This window comes from Pagrus pagrus, assembly GCF_965226575.1.
Source record: "Pagrus pagrus genome assembly, chromosome: 3".
NCBI lineage: Eukaryota > Metazoa > Chordata > Actinopteri > Spariformes > Sparidae > Pagrus > Pagrus pagrus.
The window spans coordinates 8010846-8025187 of NC_140187.1; the positions used below are offsets into that span (position 1 = coordinate 8010846).

Here is a 14342-nt window from a genome sequence, read left to right on the forward strand (position 1 = left end):
TTCCCCAGTGACCTCCCCTGGAGCCCTGTGGATACGTGCCCTGACATTTCATGTAATCTTTTCGTCTAGTTAACTCCTCGCAAGACAGCAAATGAGAATGTTCTCAAAATGTTAAAAGGTTTTAATTCAGTGGAGGTGGACTTACTTCTCTTTTCTGCTAATATCACCATTTTTTGTGCCATTTCCCATCAGCAGCCTCGCTGTTAATGAGCTAATGTTCAAACTAATTGCCATACAGGAAAAGGAAGAGGAATATGTATTTACAACGAATTAGCCATTATCAGAGTCTATTTTGAACAAAATGAAATGGCTTGTACAAGACAGGACATTTTGTCAATGGTCTGTGATTCTGGTTGAGTGGTTGATGGCTTGACTAATATGAACAGACTTTTCGTTGATTTTGCCTCACAATGTATTGAAATGACCGGAAAGGCATTGCCACAATCCCCCAAAAAGTGAAGAAACACACCCTACAAGTTCAGTTAAAACATGCCGTCTTTCTCATTTCTCATAACAGCAGCGTTTTGAAAGGACAGTGGAAGCTTGCATATCGTGAAAATGAAGCGTGCAAAGCATACTGCTACACAGCAGACAACAGATGTCACTCTATAAAATGTACAGGAGCAGTTCAATCACTTTGTCCTGCAACGAGGCATTCACCGCCTCCTCGTGTCTGTATTTGTCCGTGTCTCTTCAGATCAGAGTGGACGGCCCTGTGGAGGGAGGAGTCCTGTACGAGACAGTGACCGTGATGAAGGATAGCAGCCCCATCCTCCGGGACATGGCCTTCTCCCTGGACAGGAACTCTCTCTATGTCATGTCTGACAATCAGGTGAGGAAACGCCTTCATTTCTCTGCTGCTGCTGTCAGGAGAAACGCCATGTGGCAGGACTATATAGCGAGTAACCAGACTGTCCTTCAGCTGGGTTCAAGGCCCTGTGACGGTGCACGGTCGCCATGCCAACATGTGTAGCATGAAATATTGAGTCGAAGGCATTGCTTGACATGAAAAGGTACATTCAGTGAATACTGTTTGCCACTGGCTCGATATAAACTGTCCAAACAAACATGAAATAAAGTATTTACATGTGTTTTCAGGTAAAACTCATAAATTAATTCCTATTTTCTGAGGATTAATTGGATCCAGTTTATCAGGTTATTGCAAACGTTTGGCTTTTTTTTTCTGCACAGATTACATTCAGCCTTATTATTATTATTATTATTATTGTGCACTGTTGGGAATTAGCAGTAAAACAGTACAACCAAAAAACATTAATTTATGTTAAATGATAAATTAATGCTATTTACTTGGAACACGACCAGATGATTATGACTTATCCCCCGAAATCCAATGAGGCAATTCCTGAACATTCACAAGCTGTAAGTCTACAGTAGAGACCGTTAAATATGCAGGCGGTGTGTGAGGGGATGGACCACTGTTCTAATTACTTATCCATGCGAATCGACTTACAGTGCGTGCATCTTTTGTACGTGACACACACACACCATTCGCTGCTTTTTTCTTCTTCTTCTTCTTCTCCCCGTGTGGCTGTATCCCCCCTCGTCTGCTCCTCACTTGGCCCGGCATCACAGAGGCGAGCAGTTGTTGTTGTTGTTGGACGATATTCTCTGCGCTCATTGGAGATAAGAGTGAACAGTGGTAATCACTTTCAACTCCCATCAAGTGATTATTTTGGCGCGGCAGCATGGCACTGTGAAATGGGATTAGGTGTCAGTGCGGCCAGAAAAAAAAAGCCCCCTATCACTGCTCTCAGTTGTCTTCTGACCGCTGGAATGTATTGAGCCACAGGACAGAGAGCCAAAGGGCATTGGGACAATCATGTCACTTATTTCAGAGTGGCTCCGAAACCTTTTTTTTTTTCGGGGGGGGGGGAGCTCAAAAAATAGTCTGAAAAGCTATAAAAGCATCGAGTTAAAGACAACGAGGGATGTCATCTGAAGAGCGAGGGAGAATAGAGACAGCATTGTGTTGGGCACTGTCTTCTAAAACAAATCAAGGCAGCTCTTCTTTCTGTGTGGTAGACTGGAAGAGACAGGACATCACTTATTGATGAGCTCTGGTCGTTCAAGGAGAGACACATGCTTCCTTCAAGGAGATAGCCAGCCGCTGTTTTCAGCACGCCTTCAGTGACATAAAATAACGGCGCTAAAACCAGACCCAGCTTGGCCCGGGCCTTTTCTCTCAATATTAGAACAGCTTTGGCTTTGTAGCCCTCAGGAGCTCGGAGCAGAGTAAAGCCTTCCTCTTTCTGTCTCCCTCTCCATCTTTGCTCAGCTTTCCCTTCAGACCTTTCCCGCAGCTCGGGGTGAGGAATCCCCCGGGGAGGGGGCTTCGCTCACAGATTTCCCACATTTCCAGTAGATCCCAGAGATGAGAGATTTTCTGATCCCTGGGAGCCAAACAATACAGGAATGATGTGGAATGAGGAGCGAGGCGCAGACAGATTTGGCTGAGATCAGCCGACCCTTGTGGAATAACAATGAGCCTCTCTGTCTCCTGCCGAGTGAAACACGCAGGGTTAGCATGATGATGAAGAGTGAGCAGAGAAACGAGGGATTCAGAGTGTGCGTGTGCGTGTCTGCGTGGATATAAGTGTTTGTGTGCGTGTGTGTGTCTGAGTCCGCACCAAAACATCATTTGGGAACCATTATTGATATGAAAAAAAAAAAAAAGATCTTCACAGCAGTTAATCTTTTCTCTCAGTGTGTGCCTTTAGTTTGATCATTTCCAAGAATAGGAATGCTCACTATCCAAACACACAATAACCTCAGTGAATGTCACTCGTCTGTCTGTGAAATGAAGGCTAAGGCTTTAAATCTAAGAGTAGGCAGGGAAACTGCTGCAGGGTTTTTCCAGGGCAATCTCTCAGAGTGCCACTCTGTAAAATGTAAAATCATTGTGTGAAATCCCAAACATCCTCTTCTTTCTCTCCATCTCAGTCAGTCTGTCCGTCTTCCCCCTCTACCTGTGTGTGAGCCTACTGTACCTTCTTTGTACCTGACGTACCTCCGCAGTCATCAGATGAGCTCAAGTACCTCCAACAACATCCGTCATCTTCCAACTGTCCTCATTTAAACTCACAATAGACACTTTTTTTTTGCTTTAAACTAAATTCTGATGGACTGTCTAGATCGGTTCCCTATAAACATTGCTATCACTATGCTCTTTCGTTTGCCACTGGGCACTAAATCTCCTGGGAAAATGAAAGCTCACCGGAGATCCAGACAGCCTGGCACCTTTTCAATCTGCATTCACGTCTCCGTTATAGACTAAATGAATGAATAAACCCGCGTTTTGTCCTGTGTTGTTGGTAGTTGCTACCCTGAAGAAAACCAGTTGTTCTTCTGACAGCAGCGCCAACATTAACGCCACTTTGAAAAGCTAGCTCTATCTTTAGCTCTATATCATGAGCCAGCTTTGTGTTGGACGCGTAAACCAAAAGTTGCAAGCCAACTTTCGCACACCGTCTAACTTGCAAAAATACATTTGCCTGATGAAGATCTCGTACCAAAAAATGGCAAATAAATGTATTATTGCGAGTAAGACAGTGTGCAGGAGCTGGCTTGCAACTATTGCATTAAAATGTCTAAAAAAACGACGAGACCTTTTTTTTATATTTTGTCGAGTTGCTTTCTTACGTTCTCCCAAATGTTTCCAACAAGGTTCAAACACAGAGAAATCCATAATTTTGTTCAAGGTGAGTATGCGCTTCATTCGGTCGCCTGTCGCTACAACTTAGGACACATCAGATGATGCATCAGAGAGTGAGAAAGGAAGGAGGCGAACGTGACGAAAACAATAATTGAAAACATTACCTCGTCTGTGAACCCTTCAACCCTACAGATAGATTTTTTTTTACAACGGCGGTTGCTTAACAATGAGGACACAACTCCCATGATCCCACGTAGGGCTGTCACAATATCATGATTATTGTGGCCAAACAAATTCATAATAACGCTTTTATCGCCATGTCTATATAAAATACTAGTTGAGGGATTTGGAGAGATTCTGTAACCATAACTGTGAAGAAAGCGAGAAAAAGGAACTAGTACACTCAATTACTAGTGAAAAGGCAAACAGATGAACTCATTAATAAAAGATGCACAAGGCCGAACATCTTTGCCATTGTCGTAACCCTAACCCTGACCCTTAGACTTGTCTTTTGTTCCTCAGTCAAGTTTAGCTGACACTACACCACACAGACTGGCAGACGACGGACGTTACAACCATTTATCAGCACTTTGATCTATTTGTCGCCTTGCTAATGAGCAGTGATGAACCCTTCATTCCAGCAGATGGTGTTCAGGTGTTAATGGTCTGATTAACAGGTTATTATGACAGTAAATATACTAAAGATCAACCTCACACCAGTTTGTGATCCTGTTTGTTTGTTGCTTTTCACAGGGAGCAGAAATATCTGGATTTTTAAAAATAAAATCTTTATTTATAATCAGCAGAGCTACTGTAGAATATTTCCATATTCCCCTCAGCATCTCAGCAGTGCCTCACGGCGTACACATGCCCCTAGTCGGGAATCACTGCTGCAGCATGCGGCTTTGAGAAAACTGATGGAGATAACTGCGTGACAACACAGTCTTGATGAGTGCAAATTTTTAAACTGAAGAGTCGGTTTCTAAAGTGTCACATATCTGAGTCAAAGCACAGCGGTGCATGCAATGTGATCTTTTAAAATGTTAATGTTTAGCCAACCGAGACATTTGTTATTATTCATGCTACAACTGAATCTATATTTCTTTATTTCATGAGTTTCAATGTGCAATAAAATCTGGTTTTAAAATAAGGCAGAACTGGTGATTAATTTGAATAAACCCCTCCAATTCTTCCTTTCTTCCAATTTCAAAGCCAAAAAAATCTGGATATGACCTGATGACCCCAGACATCGCATAAGACTAACGATCACGTGACGGCTGGGTGGATTTTCCAGAGCCAGACAGAGGATATAGGATGACAGTACCGCTGAGGTCTAAAAGCCTGCATGCTCATCTGACAGCATTCGTGAAGTTCCAGTAAATCCGGATGAAAGTGTTAAAGTGATAGCCAACTGGTGGGCTGATAAGTTGGGGCATTAGTGTTAGGGCATACCAGATGTTGTGAAAAGATAAACATTTTGTAATTCCCAAAGCTGGAAAAATGGATGTGATCATCCATCCCTGCGCATGATACAACGAGCAGTCAGACTGAGATCTCTCCTGGAGCGGCGCGTTTTCATTGGCTCTCTGTGTTTGCTTTAAATGATCAGTTTCTGCAGGAGAAACAATCTCGGAGAAGACAAGACAAACACAGAGCTTGATGAGAAATACTACAAACTGCCTGCGGTCATGAATGATTTATGAGGCGTCTACGGTTCATTAAACGTAAACTAAGAATTAAGTCTTAATTTAGTCATCCATGATTGTAGAGAGAGGATGGGGATGCACGTTAGACTGTGAAATGCATCCGCACAATATGAACTGCATGTGTGCACAAACATCACACTGTATTTTAAATGGGCTGGACACAGTGAAAGGAAGAGTGGCATCATATGAAGATTCAGTAGAGAGGCAGAGTCCTGACATCACCTGATGCTGTTTCACGACAGCAGTTTCTGAGTCCTCATTCAACATGTCTGTCATCAAAACATGTTCTTGGGGTTTATTATCTAATACGATAAACAAGCCTCTATTACAACACTTGATGCAAGAAGTATAACCGGTCTAAATAAAGTAAATAATGATTAATTGGTTGGCGTATGAAAAAAACCTTTTCCTTTCTTAAAAATGTGCCAGTACCCACTGCAACTAATGTTTCTCTGTACACCAACACTCTATTAATGGCCACACAGCCATGACCAACTATTGTACAGCAAAGTCTCAAAGTCTGTATATCAAAGTCTGCTAAAAATATTGAATGACCTAAAATAATTATTTTACCACCCTTACATAAACAGACATATGGAGAGAGCTGCGCACCATACTGCAAGCAAGTTAAACTAAAAAGGGTCGAGAAGAAAGTGTTTGAATACATCGGAACAAATTAGGGCGACGAAACATCAATGAGAATTTTAAGATGAGATTTAAAACAAAAACACTCAACAGAGTTTGCTGACCTGAGGGCTAGTGAACCAGAGAATCAACCCTGATTTTTTAGGCCATAGTTTGTCATTTCTAGTGTTCCTAGTTTTACATATTGTGTTGTCTAAATGACTAATAGGTACACAAAGTTTTGGAACCGGTCCAGGAGATAGTCTCAGCCAGGAGCCTGGAAATGTGCTGCTATCTGCAACGTTATCCTCGAGGACACGTTCACCCGTCAAAAGGGCTCGGATTGTTATTCAATGTGTCTGACAACGTTATGGAAATGAGCCCTACATAAAATAGACGGACCTTTTTGTAGAAGAGTAAGACCCTTTTTATTTAACCGGAAACAGCCGTTACACTGCTCTCCACAAAGCCACCAGACTCCACTGTCAGAAACAGTCATTTCACCTCACAGATCATCGTAAAGCACGCTGCATTCAAGTTTGACAGGAAGAAAATAAAAATCCCCAGAGCTGATGTTGTTCGTTATGAGGGGTGGAAGTAACAAAATGATGCGAATGATGAATTATGAATGTAAGACACAGTAAATGATAAAACAGGACTTTGTTTGCGTCATTTCAAACGACTTTTTGGATCAAATCAGCTTGAAATGTTCAAAACGTTCTGTACCTACGAGTCATTTATGCACCAAAACACGTCGGACCCAGGTTTAAAAACACTAGCTGAGGACCTCTACCCCCAAATTTCTCACCTGTACTTGAACTGCTCATATCCAAACAAGGCAAAATCCCAAAACATAATCTTGAAACGATTACTATACAGTGTAATTGATACACCGATGCTAATTCACATGCTGAGCCTCTGTGCTTTTTGGCGCCTGTTAAACATAAAACCTTGGGATACGTCTTCTGATCTTATTTGGATTCAACACAGTGCATTCCTGCTTCCACTAAACAGATCAACTCTGATGTGCGGCGCGAGCTTCACATTTGATTCTTAGCCGGGCAGCGGCAGAAAGCAGAAGATCCATAGCTCTCCCCTCGTAAAGGTCACGCTGCCTAACGGCCGCGGACCAACTTTGTTAGTTTATACGAGCTCCAGTCCACAACAATTCATGGATTATTCCCTCTGCGTCAGATCTGGACTTAAAACCCTCCCCCCCTCCTCCCGCGCTACAAAATCATTTTGCTAATGGAATGCACCGAATGGGTTCTGAACTGCCGAAAAAAAGAGAGAAAGTTATTTCATAGGGAGCTGCAGATAATCCATTTTGCCAACACAGACCTGAGAGAGCACCCACTTATGCTATCAAGAGCACCGGAGACACTCTAATCCATAATCCACTCTTCATTTGTGATTGCTTACATCAGGAAATTGCTTGCATCATATGTCCAGACCCCCGAATAATAACAAAGTATAAAATAACTGGGCTCAGGCTGCAGCTCCAGCCTGGTTTTGTATGCAGGGGTGGTGCCGGCCGTGCGACAGCAGCAACTCTCACAGCAGCTAATGGAGAGCTTATGCTTTGACGGACGTTCACAGGAGTGGAGGTGGCAGCAGAGTGTGTGGCTGTCTGTGTTTTTTTTTTGCTTGTGTGCGCTCTTGTGTGTGAAAAAGAGAAGCATAAACCTGAACGATGTGCTTACAGTTTAATTACTACAGCAGGAGTCCAAACACCGTCGTGCTTTAGTAGTGCAAAGACATCCTTTATCAAACGCTATAAAGAAAAATTCAATGTGAATATTGCCGTTAAAAAGCCATGTTTCATGTGCTTTTTTGACATTTAAGAGAAGAAATCTGAATGCTGGCAGAGCCACGATGCTGCATGTTTGCAAATTTGTGTCAGCAGGAGCAAGAAGTGGAAAAAAATGTGTTGTTTTCGTTTGGGATATATTCAACAGCGTGAGCAGTGACGAGGCCTCCGAATAACGCAAAACAGACAACATGATGAAACGGGCTTTGGTCTATCCTCATCAAAACTGCTTATTATTTCATCAGAATGTTTTGGTTGCAGACATCTTTGTTGACCTTATTTCCACTCGACAGCTTTTGTCACACTGCGAGTTGGAAACTTTAATGAACAGAATGAGCAGGAGCGCAGCAGTCTCAATCAAACACGTGTTGGCCAAACAAAGCAGGTTTTATTCGACCTGGTTCCGTTTGGATTTTAGGTCAGTTTATGGGACCAAGTGTTTGACATACATTTAAAAAACATAGAACACAGCAGTTTGTTGAAATTGTCACAAAATCGTGTATAATACAGCTGCTTCATGTGCAGTAGCGTTTTCACTTGCACCAGATTTCTTTGACTGAATGAAACACGACATGCTAATACGTGGTACAATACAAGACAGGCCTATCGTACCACCAGACTACAGAGCAGCTTCTTTGCTCAGGATGTGAGACTCTTCAATCCATTCACCATAAAGTGACATCAACTCACATTTCGATCTACAACCCTGGTCCTGTAAAATTACTGTTAACTGTATCTTTGGACTTTATGAACTGAGTTGGAGTCGCATAGAGGTGGTTAGGGTGAATAGCGGGCAGACAGGAGCCAGATGCTTACACGTTGTTTAAGTCAGATTTATGAAGCTGTGTGTCGACCTGATTCTGTTTTATCGGCCAAGAAATACATTATTTGCGCCCTTTTCAAGCTGAAATCTTCCCTGTAGCTGCTAAGCTAAAAGTGTTTGAACGCACCCCGTCTGAGATGGGTACACAAGCTCGACTGCACGTTGAGGGTGAAAATCAAGTCTCTTAACACCAACGTGGAATCTCAGGGCTTCTGGATGCTTAGATTACGCTGGATAAGCTGAACGAAGCCATTTTTATATATTTTGTGGGTTGTTTTTTTCAAATTTTAAAACTAGTCCTCATCTTCAGTTGTTTAGGAGAATGCTGCAACGCTGTTTTTCTGCAAATCTCAGTAAATGTCTGGCGGACTACAAAACATCATCTGCCTCCATCGGGATGAGGCTGAGAGGAATGACAGACTTTTTTTTTAGGGCGAACTTAAATTAATCAAGGGAAAAAGGGAAACGTAATTAAGAATTTGTAGTCGACAGAGTTTCACAAAGTGTACAAAGTTTCCCCTAACTCAACAACTCACAAAACTCTGGGGGAGTCTGGGGCCGACTTGCTGCCAACTCAAATTACTCACATGCAGATTTTGCTCGAGAAACCAGAGATCCAATCTCAGGGAGCAGAACAAGAACACATTAAAAGTACCAGGTGGAAAAGAAAAGGCACGATCGTTATCCAGATAACACATCCAGATACAGATCTAATTTTTAATACCAGGTATACATACACTTTCTACCTGTGTGTTTGTCTTAACGTGTGCTAACCCTCCCTGTCATCCTTCTGGTTTAGGTGGCTCAGGTCCCTGTGGAGGCCTGCGAGCAGTACGGCACATGCGCCGAGTGTCTGAGCTCTGGTGACCCCCACTGTGGCTGGTGTGTCCTGTATAACATGTGAGTCTGTTTTCTATTATTTTCCTCCCATGCTCACATACACACATCACAGCTGAGGGATTAAAACCGCGACATTACTGTTTGGCAAACAGCTCGTAGGGAAACTTATAAATAAGGCCACGCATGAGGTCATATGATTTGTGGAGTTTAATATAGCCGACTTATTATGCTCCCTGGAGTTTTCACCATTAACAACAGCTGGTGGGACGAACGGAAAACCAGGAAGTGGTTGCTGGACAGTGTGATCCCTCTTAAATAGCATTATTTAGGACAGCAGAAACTGCAGGCCTTCCAGATTTTACTGTCCATCGGGCAGGAGGACGACTGGTGGAGGAGGACGGGAGGATTAGCCCGAGAGTCGCAGCGGGTGGACAAACTGCACCTCTACATACCCGGGGAACATTTTGAACCTGACGGAGCAAGCTTATCTCTTCCATCTTAATTATCTGACCCCCAGGTTAGCTTGCATAATACCGCGATATGGAGCAAAGGGGATTCGGGAGATTAAAAACCCTGTGTTTCTGAACCAGCTGCTGTGTTTGAAGCTGACCTCAGCCGGGGATTTACCCCTGCCTCCTCATATGACGTCTGCGTTTCAGCTAGCAATATCTTTGATGGTGATCAGCATTATTTAAATTGCAGCTCTCAGTGTTATCAAGAAGCGAGAGGGAGAAAAAATAATGTTTTGCTTTAATCTAAATTACCTCATTAAACGGTTGTTTTTCCTTTTTTCCTGAGTGCTGACTTTGTCTGCAAGTCCCATTACGCTGTTTATTTAAATTAATGCCTTACACTTATCAGTGAATGGATAGGCTGCTGTTCCCTCAAGTAACCCAAAGTGAATCATGATCCCTCACACTGCAGAATGAGGCTACTTTATTTTTCTCTCTATTAAATCCAGATTGGGGTCTTTTTCTAGCCTCTGAATGACTCTCACGGTGTCATACAGACCTCTTTCAAGCTCTCGCTTTCCCACCCTGGCACGGTGCACCAAAGCACCTTGTCTGCGTGTGTGATGAGGGGAGGGGGGCGTCGCTGAAAATGTACAAAGCCTGAAGGAAACGGGAACAAATGGCTCCATCAGACAAAACACGGTGAATAAAAGAGATGAGAGATGAAAGCATCCCTTTTTTTTTTTCCGAGGCACTTCAGCTTATGAGCGGTCAGAAGGTGACTGTCTGTATTCCTGTGGCTCCGGTCCGCCTCAAGGAGCCGAGCCAGCAACAGCTGTCGCCGCGTTTCCATTCTGCCTTTATATTGTGCTGTAATTACAGCGGAGGCCTCGGTGCTCTTTGAGCTCTCTCAGGAGGTGCCACCCCCTCAACAGCATCTGAGAGTGTATTAAGTACTATCTCCCCTCGCTGTGCGCATTACACATTTAAAAAGAAAGAGATGATGGTGTTCAGCCAAAAACACTCTCTCTGATTACAATTTAACTCTACAGCTGAGAAACTCTTCTTTCCAAATCAGTGTTTATGATTAAACACGGCGTGTCGGTTACTATCAGCGCCTGCAGAGACCTAACTCCTGTAATGCCTCTTTCAGAGAAATCAGTATCGATACAACCACATTTCAAACTATCTCAACAACAAATAGCCATTTCTAAACCTGGGCAAATTACTAAAAGTTTTAAAAATCATTTCTATCCCTTCTCATAACTTTAAATGTACTTTTACTTTTTTATTTCTCTCTCATAAGATTATTCTAAGGTCACATTTAGTGCCGACCCTTTCACTTCTTACTTTTAATTGCCTGTTGGGATCCAGGACTTGAGCCTACAGTAGTCTACTGTTGCACTCAGAGTCATTTTTACTCCGTAGAAATGAATAGTAAAAACGTAAAAGGGAATGATTTGACCAAGCATTCGACTGACAGCCATGTGTAGGAGATGACCATAAAAACACAATATACAATCTGGGGAACAATCTGCACCAGAAAATGCAACCGAGGGCTGAAATGCAAACAAAATGTACAAAATGCATCGTAGCATCACTTTTTGGCTCCAAACAGGCATCGATTCTGAAGAGTAATATACCTCCAAAACCGACAGTCTCCGACATCCAACTTTCATAGCAATATGCTCCAGAAACTGCTACATCAGAGATTGAAATAATTCAGCTAAGTGGTGGTTGCAAGGTTACGATACAGAGATTTCTTTGAAAGCTACAGCCAAGCTAACAAAGTCAACATATTTCTCTACAACAAACTAATATAAGCACAAACCATTTTTGATATTGAATTTGGAAGTCCTCTTGACATACCGACTGCAGAAATAACACTTCGACAACAAAAAGCAGCAGCAGAAATAATCACAAACCAAAAAGCCACAAACCACAGTTTTCTGATTCATCCTGCTGATACCTATCGCCTGTATTCACTCTAGTCTTCTCAAAGGCTCAGTTTTTTGGCTTCGAAGCTTAAAATCATGGTTGTGGGTTCTTTACCCTGTTGGCAGTGCATCCCACTACGTAGCAGCTTATAGGCATGTTTCTGTTGCTAGCTAGCACAAAGTCAATGGAGAGTGATCACTGTTTATCCCTCCGTAGGGGCTGGGGCTTCATTGCGCTGTGTTTCTATGCTACCAGCTAACGGTGGTGCTTTGTGCTAAATGCTAATGTCAGCATGCTAACACACTAACCAAGGACGCTACATTAAATCTGGACACAGTGTTGGAGGTGCAGCCCCGTTCCTTCCTGTGAAAGCTGCTCAGTGGCGTTTTGAAGCTAATAAAGCTTGACTGCTTGCTTGACCGGGGTATGAAAATAGCCGGATTTCAGTGTTGTGCAGCCAATAGAGCGTGCACACTAGAGACTTTGGCCGACTGAGCGAACTTGAATGGGAATACAATAATTTAATCGTGCGGCTCTTCTAGACTTTCCAAATTTTATTAGACCGAATGGCTCAAATTCTGACGGCGAAACGAGTCAATTCGAGGCGGTTGTGACCCGTTCGCCACTCCGAAAACTGTCTTCAAAGCCTGGCACTCTTCCTAACACTAACACTAACACTAACTAGGCACAAAGACTGATGGGAAACCATTAATTTTTCAGGTATTTAGTCCCTGAACAAGGTCTTTGCTAGATGAAAAGTCAGGGGATCAATCATCAAGACATCACCACAAGATTCATCCTCTGGGCACCATGGACGTCTACCAAAAATGTCATGTTCGTATATCCAGGAGTTGAGATATTTCAGTCTGGATCAAGGTGGTGGACTGACTGACCAGCACCGCTCCGCATGGCTGAAGATCGGAGAGTTTGTTGGCTATAATTCATCACTAAACTTGCCTTAAACATTTTTCTCTTTTGCTCCACAGGTGCTCGAGGAAGGATCGGTGTCAGAGGGCGGAGGAGACCTTCCGTTTTGCCACCGACATTGACCGCTGTGTGAAGGTTATCGCTCACCCGGACAGCATTGCTGTATCAGCACACAGCGTCCCCGTGAGTGTGCTTATCGTTCCACCAATCACTGCTCTGTCACTGCGCTCACAATGTCAATGTTTATGAGCAATCGCTGAGAGTAGCCTTGTACAGTTACAGCCACATGTACGGCAAGTAGGAGCCTGGCTGGCAGAGGAGATTAGTTTTGTGAGAGGTGAAGAGAGAAGGGTGATTCTCCCCGTGTGGCATCCACTCTTATTTATTTTGGTTCAACATGTGTAATTCGGGATGAGAGACAGACGTGAAAAAAAGAGGTGGGAGTCTTTTTTATGGCAGTGAGCTTCTCTGTCTGCATCTCTGATGCATCTGCCAAGAGGTTGATTACGTTTCCTAAAAGCTTAATTCAACTGTTTTTGTACAGTAGCCAAGAACACAGAGGAGTGAAGTACAGGAGGAGACGAGGATCATTTTAAGGCAATAGTTCGACAAACTGGGAAATACACTTACATTTGCTGCCTTACCAAGATTTAGATGAGAGGACTCAAACACTTTTGTATCCATCTTTTAAGTATGTACGGTAGCTGGAGCCAGCAGCTGCTTAGCTTTTGCACAAACACTGCGAACAGGGCAAACAGCTAGCCAGTCCAAATGCAACAAAACCTGACCAGCTCACTCATTAAAACTGTATAGATCGATTGTTTAGTCCTGACAAATACAGATGTTTAAAAGATCAAATTACACTTTTATAGGGAGGTTAGGTGCAAGACAGATTCTTGGCAGTGAAATCCTGGAGGAAAAAATGTTGTTTTTACAGCTTGGTGTTTTATACCAACAGAATTTAACATGTTACTTAGCAAACTTAAGTGGTGCTGACAGGCAGATTTTGAGACAGGCCTACTGGTCCTCCCTGTTTCCAGTCTGGGAAAAAAGGGAATGCTAAGCTAAGCTAACCATTGTAACCTTATCACCAGAATAAATGTGGTAATGTATATTAAAAATATATTAATTTTCATCCCAAAATGTGGAACTATTCCTTTAGCTCAGTTAAAATACAATGAAATGTGTTACATTTTACTGTCACAGTGTTCATGTGCCACCACACCCGTCTCGAGTTCGGTACATTAAATCGTGTCCTACTCTTTCTATGTTTTAGCTTCTGCTGGAGGTGAACAACGTTCCAGACCTTTCTGCTGGAATCACCTGTTCATTCGGCCAGCAGGCCCAAGTGGAGGGTCACGTGAACGGGAACAGGGTGATGTGCCTGTCCCCGGCTGGGAAGGAGGTCCCTCAGATACCAGTAGGACAAGGTGAGATAGGGACTCGAGGAAATGAATACACCCTGAATATGCAGATTGAGGGTGATGCCAATGTCAGGTGAAAAAAAACCTAAAATATCAATATTCCAGACACAAAAGCCAGCCTTCTT

At 43.0% G+C, this 14342-nt stretch overlaps 1 protein-coding gene across 1 annotated transcript in view; it reads left to right on the forward strand.

Moving 5' to 3' along the window:
* LOC311255402 (plexin-A2-like) overlaps positions 1-14342 on the forward strand; it is a 90631-nt gene that overhangs the window by 33216 nt on the left and 43073 nt on the right. The window contains exons 4-7 of the mRNA XM_084349846.1: positions 698-832; positions 9436-9536; positions 12853-12976; positions 14070-14223. Of these exons, the coding sequence (XP_084205972.1) occupies positions 698-832; positions 9436-9536; positions 12853-12976; positions 14070-14223 (514 nt within the window). The remainder of the gene's footprint in view (positions 1-697; positions 833-9435; positions 9537-12852; positions 12977-14069; positions 14224-14342) is intronic.